This window comes from Chrysochloris asiatica, unplaced genomic scaffold (genome assembly GCF_000296735.1).
Source record: "Chrysochloris asiatica unplaced genomic scaffold, ChrAsi1.0 scaffold00007, whole genome shotgun sequence".
In the NCBI taxonomy this organism is placed as follows: Eukaryota; Metazoa; Chordata; class Mammalia; order Afrosoricida; family Chrysochloridae; genus Chrysochloris; species Chrysochloris asiatica.
This window is the reverse complement of record NW_006408525.1, coordinates 26034784-26045238: the sequence shown is the minus strand read 5'-3', so window position 1 is coordinate 26045238 and position 10455 is coordinate 26034784. Positions and strand designations below refer to the sequence as shown.

At 40.1% G+C, this 10455-nt stretch overlaps 1 protein-coding gene across 1 annotated transcript; it reads left to right on the top strand.

The window, feature by feature from the left end:
• The first annotated feature begins 2021 nt into the window (after window positions 1-2021).
• KRT27 (keratin 27) lies at window positions 2022-7727 on the top strand. Its single transcript, XM_006832598.1, has 8 exons — window positions 2022-2498; window positions 3127-3209; window positions 3593-3749; window positions 3992-4153; window positions 4251-4376; window positions 6448-6665; window positions 7233-7282; window positions 7400-7727. Exons 1-8 carry the CDS (start codon window positions 2055-2057, stop codon window positions 7540-7542), a joined length of 1383 nt encoding a protein of 460 aa, XP_006832661.1. The 5' UTR covers window positions 2022-2054; the 3' UTR covers window positions 7543-7727.
• The last annotated feature ends 2728 nt before the right edge of the window (window positions 7728-10455 follow it).

Here is a 10455-nt window from a genome sequence, read left to right as displayed (position 1 = left end):
ATTTATTAGGTCATAAAATTTTATATTTTTAGCAACTTTATTTTCAATCTAATTAAAAGTGATGTCAGTTGTTCTTGGCAAATGCAAGATCTCAAATACATTTTTTTTTCAAATAAATTTTGATGATTTTTAATTTTAAGAAGACAAAAAAACTAGGTGAAGAGAGTAATATGAACAAATATAAAGAGGTGGGAGATAGGGGAGTAGTCAAATGAAAGCATGGATGTGCCAGGTAAGGTAGGCTCTATGCCAAGAAGAGTTTTAAATGTCATACAAAGAGGCTTCACCTAGCCTCTAGTTGATGGTGAGTCATGAAAGATTTTTAACTGGCTGAGAGTGCAGAAAGAAAAGAGATATTCATTGACTACATATTATTGATAGGGGTAGTTGTTTTCTCTACTGAACTACCATTTAATTCACACAACAACACAAGTAAAGTCTTCAGCTCAGAAAAAAAAAAAAAGGAGGCTCAGAGGGAATGGTCTTAGCATCACTGACACATCTAGAAAGTGTCGAAGCTCAGCTAAGACTCCTGATATATCTGGTCCAAGAGCCTAAATTCTCTCAGCTACATGAATGGTGCTGTACTTTAGGAGATGATCTTGGCATCCACCTTCTGAATATGATGGAGACAAAAATAGACTTGAAGCCAGATATACAATTAATATCCTAATAAGATCAAATAGGACTCAAGTAATGAAGTTGAAAAATAATGATGACTTACAATGATAGTGACAAAAGAGACAGAAAGCAGAAAAAGGCTTCAAGAGACATTGCAGAAGGAGAGTCAATAGAACCGAGTTACTTATCGGATGCAGACGGATAGAAAATGGGAGTAGTTAAAGATTTCTTCATAATTTTGAGCACAAGTCAGGGTAAGTTCACCAACAGCTAATCATCTTTTTACCAGTAATAAAGATGTAGGTTTAGAAATTACTTATGTAGAGCAAATGGCATGAGAAGAGATGAGATCATCAAGAGAAAATATATAGAAAACAAGAATATCAAACTCAAAACTGTCAAGAATGAGAAAACTCAGACCACAGGGGCTAGGATTAGAAAAGAGGATCAACCAACGAAATGTCTCAAAATCCAATTGCTTGAGGTTCAGAAAGTCTGGGTGGTCAGTACAAGCATTACCAAGAAAGTGTAGGAGAATGAGTCTGAGAAACCGTTATATCAAAGATGTGGTTTAATGTCACTTTTGAAAGATTCATTTCAGTCAAGTGGCAGAACCAAAAATCAACAGTGAGTTGGAGGTAAAAAGTAGAGTGGGTGGGTGCAGAAAATGTCTCCAGAAATAGAAAAAGGAAGAAATGAGAAATTCAGAGCCAGAAAAGGGATATAAAAGCCAACTATTAGAACTCTAGTCTCTTGGTTTCACAGCTGAAAGAACTGAGGTCCAGATGATTCACCAATTCCTTAGTTTAACCTGGTTAGCAACAGAGCTTAGACAGAAAGTCAGTAGAGATGAAAATGTTCTGTCTCCAAGGGAGATTCCATTTAATTCATCAGTTTCCATTTTAGGACCTGGCCTCTACTATAAGCCCATGATGTCCAATTACTCTCAGCATATCTGGAAGAAGGATCATATTAACCATAGCACTATGATGCTTCACTGGCCACAGGAAACTCAATGTGTTGGCTTGGGCAAAGAAAGGAGAAATTAATTTATCACACTTTTTTATTCTTATAGGAATTTTTTATTCCTGAAGCCTGGAGGACAGGAAGAATTACTCATGCTAAAGTCAAAATGCATCACTATAATAATCTTGATAATACTCCACCCTGTCCCATTCCAGAGATAAGAAATAACCCCAAGGTAACTATCCACCTACAGAAATGGACACAGTAGGGTAAAGACATTCATTAAGAAAAAAAGCCACCCAATTATGGATAATTCACAATGAGCTGGCAAACACCATTTTGCTATGGGTAGCAAAGTTCATCAAGAAACACCCTAATAATGTGTCTATAAAAGCAAGCAAGCTGTTTGAATAGAGCATTCACCACCAGAGCTTTGCTTCAGGAACAAACGCTCCAGTCTAGACACCATGTCTGTGCGCTTTTCTTCTGCATCCAGGCGGCTGGGCTCCTGCGGGGGTGCCAGCTCTGTGAGGCTCCCCAGTGGAGGAGCTGGCTTTGGGGCTGGAAACGCATGTGGTGTGCCAGGCATTGGAAGTGGCTTCTCTTGTGCCTTTGGGGGCAGCTCATCTGCAGGCAGCTATGGTGGGGGGCTGGGTGTAGGAAATGCTTCCTGTGCTGCCTATACTGGGAATGAACATGGCCTCCTCTCTGGCAATGAGAAGGTGACCATGCAGAATCTCAATGACCGCTTGGCTTCCTACCTGGACAATGTGCGAGCATTAGAAGAGGCCAACGCCGACCTGGAGCAAAAGATCAAGGGGTGGTATGAGAAGTTTGGGCCTGGTTCTTGCCGAGGTCTTGATCATGACTACAGCAGATACTTCCCAATCATTGAAGACCTTAGGAACCAGGTAAGAAATGCAGTATCATGAGTGTTAACACCCATGAGAGCATTTAGCCACACACATACGCAAAATATGTTATTGTTATTGTTAAGTGCTATCGAGTCAGTTCCGACTCATAGTGATCCTGTACAGAATTTCCAAGGAGCAGCTGTTGAATTTGAATTGCTGACCTTGCAGTCCAGTGCTTATCCTACAGCGCCACACCAGGAGTCCATAGGCTATCACAAACAACAGGCTTGGCCATCAACCAATAAATGATGGCAGCTCATTATGAATTAATTAAAATATTTAAAATAATTAGTATTAAAACTCTAATCTTTGAATATGGACTATCCATCATCCGGTGTTAGATATGCATGTTTATGCTTTTAGCAATTTTAAAATATCAAAAGCTACCCAATATTTCCAGCTATCTATTTATTAGCTTTTCTATAAAGAGTTTTTATGGGTGTGATGGGGAGTGATAGAGGCCATATGCAAATTTCCTACTTTCAAAAGAATCAGCATAATTATTGGAGACAGAATTCCAGAAATATTAGAATAATGTCAGGCAGGGGTAGCTTCACTTTAAGGAAATTTGAAATTATTATTTTTTTTTTTAATATTTTCTTGCTCTTAACTACTTCTTTATCAGATCATTTCTGCGTCTACAAGTAATGCCAATGTTGTTCTGCAAAACGATAATGCAAGACTGACCGCTGATGACTTCCGACTGAAGTGAGTAGAGCTAAAAAGACACAGAAGAAAAGTTACCTGAGCATTTTCCTCTTTTATTCAGATTGTTTGAAGAAGCCTCAATGCTTAATTTTTGCTTGTCTGATTACTTTAAACCAGATGCATATTGGAATGGCTAGCTGAGTTGCAGGCTTGAGTTTACTGTATTATGTATTAGGAGGTTTGGAGCAAGCATAAGTTAGTGCAAAGGTCATATGAAACAGACTTTTGAGTATTCCCATTCTCTTTCTTCAAATAAATAAGTGTACAGCTGTAAGGGTACCCTAACTGAAGTTTTAAGTAACATTAAAGCTAAGCTTGAGTTTTACCGTGATCTAAGAAATGAATTTGACTAATGTGATGGAACTTGCAAACACTTTTCTAAGGTTTGAAAATGAACTGGCCCTTCACCAGAGCGTGGAAGCGGATATGAACGGTCTGCGCAGAGTCCTGGATGAGCTGACTCTTTGCAGAACTGACCTAGAGATACAGCTGGAGACTCTGAGTGAGGAACTGGCTTACCTGAAGAAAAACCACCAGGAGGTAGACGCTCACTTCCCTCACTCCCACAATTCACCTCCCTCCCAAAATTGAAGATTAATTTCTAATGGGAAAATATCATCTGAAACGAATATTTTAAGAAGGATCTTGCCAAATTTTCCATCTGGCGTGGATAATCAATGGAGAACACACACACGCACACAAATTCTAAGCATATGGATCAAGTCCTTCTTGCTCTTTGAAAAATATTTAAATCCTCATTTGCTTAACTGAATCTCTTTCAGGAAATGAAGGCTCTGCAGTGTGCAGCTGGCGGGAACGTGAACGTGGAGATGAACGCGGCACCGGGAGTGGACCTCACAGTTCTGCTGAACAACATGCGAGCTGAGTATGAAGACCTGGCAGAGCAGAACCGCAGGGATGCGGAGACCTGGTTCAACGAGAAGGTAAAGCCCCAATGCTATGACGCGCTCTCACCTTAAACACACCTTAACACACGTCAACACGCTGTAACATACCTTAACATACCTTAACACGTTTCAGAGTGCATCGCTACAGCAGCAGATTTCCGACGATGCTGGGGCTGTGACTTCAGCTCGAAATGAACTTACTGAGATGAAACGGACTCTGCAAACCCTGGAGATAGAGCTTCAGTCTCTCCTAGCAATGGTAAGTAAACCATCACAAACCAGATTCCAGATTCGCTGGAGACATTTAAATATAAATAAGAGTTTTCTTCCAATGATACCTTGGATTTTATTCTGTAGGATAAGCAGTGCACTGCTAACCACAAGGTTGGCAGTTCAAACCCACCAGCAGCTCCTTAGAAATCCTACACAACAGGGTCTGATTAAGGGCACTTGACACCATGCTTGAAATAAGATACATTTGCATTTTGTGCATTAGAATCCTCTTTGCCCGAAAATTCTACCTGTTGTTGTTGTTAATGCCATAGAGTCAGTTCTGACTCATAACGACCCCTAAGGTTTCCAAGGTTGTAAATCTTTACGGAACAGAAAGCCGGATCTTTCTGCCACTGAGCAACTGATGGGGCTCAAACCAGAGACCTGTGGTTAGCAGTTCGGTGTTTATATTACAGAGATACCATGCACCCCTGAAAATTCTACCTAGATGCTAATACTTGGGAAACATTATAAATCAGCAAATACAATTCTTTTGGGATACTCAAAAAATAAGTTTTTACCTTGGATCTTCTCTCCCAAGTCAAATGATCAAAAACTGCTATCCATGGTGAGCAAAAACATTTTGGTTTGCACCCCTCCTAGATTTTCCGTGTAGCTTCTTGTGACCACTTAATTAGAAGTACTTCTTAAATGACAGAAACAAGAAACAAAGTAGGGCCATGAAGGTTGTCTATAAAGCTAACTGTGTACATGATAATCATAACCTTTTCATTAAGGCTATTACCCCAGCATTTTCACTCACAAAGACCTGGGAGCCTTGGCAAGGCACACATTAGAAACCATGTCATTATTTCCAAAAGAAGAATGGAAATTCAATCAGAGTAAGTGATTTGCTCAGAGTCCCCCAGCTGGATAAGAAGGCATCCAAGCTTCTCTTCAAATGTCCTATCTCCGGAAGCCATAGTGGTGTAGTAGATTACACATTGGGCTGATAAGTTTTTACCTTGGCTCTTCTCTCCCAAGTCAAATGATCAAGCCCACCAGCTACTCTGTGGGAGAAAGACGAAACCGTCTGCTCTCCTAAAGATCTGTAGTCTTGGAAACCCGAGGGATTAGTTCTACACTGCCCTACAGGGTCACTACGAATCCGAATTGACTTGGTTGCAGTAGGTTCTATTCTGTTTGATGCTGCAGGATAACACACTGGACCTTAAGGTCAGTTTGAACTGCAAGGTTGGTGGTTCAAACCCACCAGCCACTCCTCAGAAACCCTAGACAGGGTCACTATGAGTTGGAATCAACTCAATGGTACTTAACAACAAATCTCCTAATTTCATACTTTTTCTGCTATAGCTAGTAAACCTCCACAGTTTAGCTACAAAGAGACTGTGAATATATACAAAATTGGGACTTTTTATAAAAACTTGTACATGAAGGGATGAGGCACTCTCTCCTCTGTTCTACATAAAACGAGAGCAAGTGTTCCTCTGTGACTCTATAGAAACCCATCCGTATTCACAAGCCAAGGAATCAAACCATTTAAAACCTAAAAAAGTAATTCTTTCCTTTGTGGCATTCTACTTATGCAAAGTTTATGCAATTCAACATAGGACTTCTGTTTAATTGAAGAACTACAATCCTCATGAGACAAGGTCATTAAATGATTAGAAATGAGGGGGGACAGGTGGAGAGGAACTTTTATTTCCAGAAAAAGTGGCAAATTCTGCCAGACTTTGTAAGCATACGCTATATGTGGCTACATTCATAGCATGGCAGCGTGTCTTTTGACTGTGCCCTATGAGGAAACAGTTTCATCTTTTCTAGCACACCTGAGTATATGAGTTAACATTCACAATTAAGTGTGCCATTCTCAAATAGAAAAATAATATGGCCTCTAAAAAACGACAACAGTTTATATTGTTGTGATATCTCTTGAATGAATCCGGTATCTTTTGGATGAAGTGATATCTTTGGGATAAATATGGATATTCATTTTGCAAATATAATTCTTCTGATTATCTCTTAAGTATGTGCCTTGCTGTATTCTGAATGCAACACTTGGCATTTCTACTAAACTGTGTTTTATAAACCCGCAGAAACACTCCCTGGAGTGCTCCTTGACTGAGACCGAAGGCAACTACTGCTCCCAGCTCGCCCAGATCCAAGCTCAGATCGGAGCCCTGGAAGAGCAGCTGCATCAGGTCAGAACCGAGACCGAGGGCCAGAAACTCGAGTACGAGCAGCTCCTCGACATCAAGGTCCATCTGGAGAAGGAGATTGAGACCTACTGCCGCCTCATAGATGGAGAGGATGGGTGAGTTCTGCTTCCATTGAAGAAATTATTTTAAAAACAGATGCTGTTGGCTCACATGTACCTCAGTAGAGCCAGTGTGTACCCCAGGGTTTCAGTGATGATGTTTTGAGACTAGACGCTTAGGTCTTACTTCCAAGGCACCTCTGGGGAGACTCAAACCTCCAACCCTTTGGTTAGTAGCAAAATGCACTAAGCATTTACACCACTCAGGGATGATTATTTAAAATCAAGCACAAAGTACACACAGTGAAACCTATGAGAACCAGAACTCAACAGGGCTGCCTTGTGTTTCCGGGTCTCTTGAGTTTTCCACCTTTGATAGGATGTAACCACTTTTCTGTTGCTCTCAATTAGTAGAGAATGCTTGAATTTACCTTCTCTGACAGGCTTCCATCACGTACATGTTCAGTTTTGCAGGTTTTATTGTATGATCTAGAACATGTGTATAGAAAGCCTCTTCTAGTGTTATTTCAGAATTTAGTGAACTCCTATCTGAAATCATTGCTTTTGAACTTTCTCAGCAAAAGACAGAGAAATAATTAATGCAAACTCTCTATATTTTAACAGCTCTTGTGTTAAATCAAAAGGCTACGGAGGGCCAGGAAATCAGATAAAAGGTAAGCAAAGGCTGTATTGAGCATTTCGTGCTCATTTATATATGTTTCAGGTGATGAGTTAGTTATTTCCTATTTGTGAATTTGGTACATTCTAACGGTTCCCATGTGTCATTCTAGAGTCATCTAAAACCACCATGGTTAAGACAGTTGTTGAAGAAATAGACCCTCGTGGCAAAGTTACCTCACCCAGAGTTCACACCATCGAAGAGAAATCCATCAAAGTCAACAATATCAAGAGTGAACAGAGGGTGCCTTCCTAAACTCCAGCCCCTAAGAAGAGTGGTCCCTAAGTTAAGCTGCCAAGTTGAAACTAGGTTCCTAAATAAGGCCCCTCTTACTTTCTGCTTTTCTCCCCATGAATCAAGACATACTGTTTCTAGAATAGCATCATTTCTCTGACTTTCTCTATGGTGGTGTTTCAATAAAAGTTCTTCCTATTGCAAGTTATCTTTACTGGTTTTGACCAATCTTTGGAATGGGAGCTGAAATTGGTTTTCCAATACTTTCATTTACTCCAATGGCCTTCACAAGTAAGGAGTAAATTAAGCGTATAAACTAGTTGGACTCTTTTTCACATCTCTGTAAAACTTAAATCATCCTTCACACACTAAGTTCCATACAATGAGGATAAAATAGTTAATAAAGTCCAATCTATGAGCTCAATGTGATCATAAGAGTAGAAATAAAGAGTTGAAGAACTGAAAACATACTAAAAGTACAAGAAAACCTATGAATAGTGGTAGATAGAAGGAAGAGAGCGGCTAGGGGACAATGGTAATTGGAGAATTCCAGTAAGTGACATAATTACTCCCTGAGGATGGGGCTTTACAAGTCCTGCTGTGGCTCTGTGGGTTAATGCACTGGACTACAAGGTCGGCTTGAACCACAAGGTTGGCGGTTCAAGCTCACTAGCTGCTCCTCAGAGACCCTCTACAGGGTCACTATGAGTTGGAATCAACCTGGCAGCACTTAACAACAACTACATAGTTTTGGGATCCCTGGTGGCTGTTAACCAAAAGGTCTGAGGTTATGAACCCACTAAGCACTCGACGGGAGAAAGATGTGGTAGTGTGCTTTTATACAGGTTTATAGCCTTGGACATCCTATGGGGCAGTTCTATTCTATCCCTTAGGGTCTATACGCAGTGAAGACCCTGTGTATACTTCTCGTAGGTAGTGGGTGCGGCTTGGGGTTCTTGCTCTTAGTTTTTGCCACCCGATACTAAAAAGCATTGCATCTTTCTTTTAAGTCAAACATAGCTTTCAGTGAAATCATATTTTGTGTTTACCATTAATTAACCTATTCCTTCAATCTCTATGTAGTTCAAGGTTTGGTGTAGATGGGAAGGGATGTAAATTCAGCAGAAAATCCTCCGTAGGCTTATTTAAGGCTGAGAGAATTTGGTTCCCCATCCCAACCCCATAACAGGCTGGCCAATGGCAGATTTTCTCTGCATGCAATACTATGTTACTAAATTCTGCAGAACTGTTTCATGACAGCTGAGCTACAATGACTTACCTCCTCTCTTTCGTACAAGTGCTTAATACTACCCAAGTGAATCTAAGATCAAAACTCATTTTCTCACTGCACTTCCTCAGATTATATACTGTCATAAACATAGTAGCAATCTTTCAAAATCAATAGAAAACATCCTATTAATATGGTTCCTTACTTAAAGTGTTTGTGCCAGATTCTTTCAGTGTCTGAAATACCTGATCACCAACCAATCATACATCAGGGAAGAAACTATTACCACTAAAGCAAGGTTGAGAATAAGTGACTATATTCTGTCCTTTTTAAGATAACTTCCAGGAAAGAATCAACAATCATTGATAAACAACACCTACTATATTACAGACACTGTTATAAACATAATTTAATCCTCAAAACAGTTCTATGAAGGAGGTTACTATTGTCACCCTTATTTTACAGATAAGAAAACTGAAGCACAGAGCAGTTGAGAAATTGGCTGAAGGTCACACCCCTAGTAACTAGAGATGCTAGAATGCTAACCCAGCTAGCATTGTTGTTGATAGATGCAATGGAGTGGTCTGACTCATCGCGATCCTGTGCACAACAGAACAATACACTGCCCGGTGTTGCACCATCCTCACCATTGATTGTTATCCTTTAGCCCATTGGTGCTGCCACTGTGCCAATCCATCTCGTTGGGAGTCTTCCTATTTTTTGCTGACCCTCCACTTTACCCATAGTTTAGTTACCCAATACCATGCTAAGGAGAATATTGGAGTCCCCAGGTGGTTAACACACTCAACTACCAACCAAAGGGCTGGATGCTTGAATCCACTCAGAGGTGCCTTGGAAAAAAGGCCTGGCAATCCAAGCCCAGAACCCCAGTCATTGAAAGCTCTGTATGTAGAGCACAGTTCTATTCTGACACACAAGGGCTCATCAAGAGTCAGAGTCAACTGTATGGCAACTGGTATACTGGTGTAGTGGGAACTTTGGGGTTCCAACTTCCTTCTAGTGATAAACAGGATAAAAACTGAAATCCATTCAGTCTACGATTAAGCAAAATCACTAGTCTCTTTCACAAATGAACCCGGGAAGCTATTTTTTGGGTGGAATCAGGACACCAGAATCCAATTCTTAGAAAAACTAGGAATCTAGTGACAAAAGAAACATCATTCATGTTCAAGCAAAATGCTTGTCTAAACTTAGCTAGTAAATAAATGTAGAATGTGGCTTTTAAACAATGGCAAAAGACATTAGTAAAAGGCGATTTGACTAAGATAAGTCCTGGTGTGGTGTTGCGCTGGACTGCAAAATCAGTCTGAACCACAGGTTGCAGGTTCAAGCTCACCTTGAAACCCTATGCAGGGTCACTATGGGTCAGGACCAACTCAATGGCACTTAACAACAACAATATAATTAAAAACCTGAACCAGAAATGAGGATATGAACAACTTCATAATGCAAAGTTCAATTAAATTAGCTTCAGTACATAAAATATGCACATCATATAATGCTCTAATATCTAGTAGATTCTTAGTAAATAATAAATGATAGACAGCTGTTTCTTGCCCCCTTTAAAAATTGTTGTAAATAATCTGTCTAGGCGGAGCTGATGAAATGAAATGCAGAAGGGTCACTTGTGATACAATAGTGAATGATTGTTATCAGGACTGATTGTGAGGGTTGGAAATGTAAAG

Coding starts and splice junctions, on each gene's coding strand:
- KRT27 (XM_006832598.1), top strand. CDS start 2,055: ATGTCTGTGCGCTTTTCTTCTGCATCCAGGCGGCTGGGCTCCTGCGGG. Junction 2,499..3,126: donor TTGAAGACCTTAGGAACCAG/GTAAGAAATGCA, acceptor CTTCTTTATCAG/ATCATTTCTGCGTCTACAAG. Junction 4,154..4,250: donor AGACCTGGTTCAACGAGAAG/GTAAAGCCCCAA, acceptor AACACGTTTCAG/AGTGCATCGCTACAGCAGCA.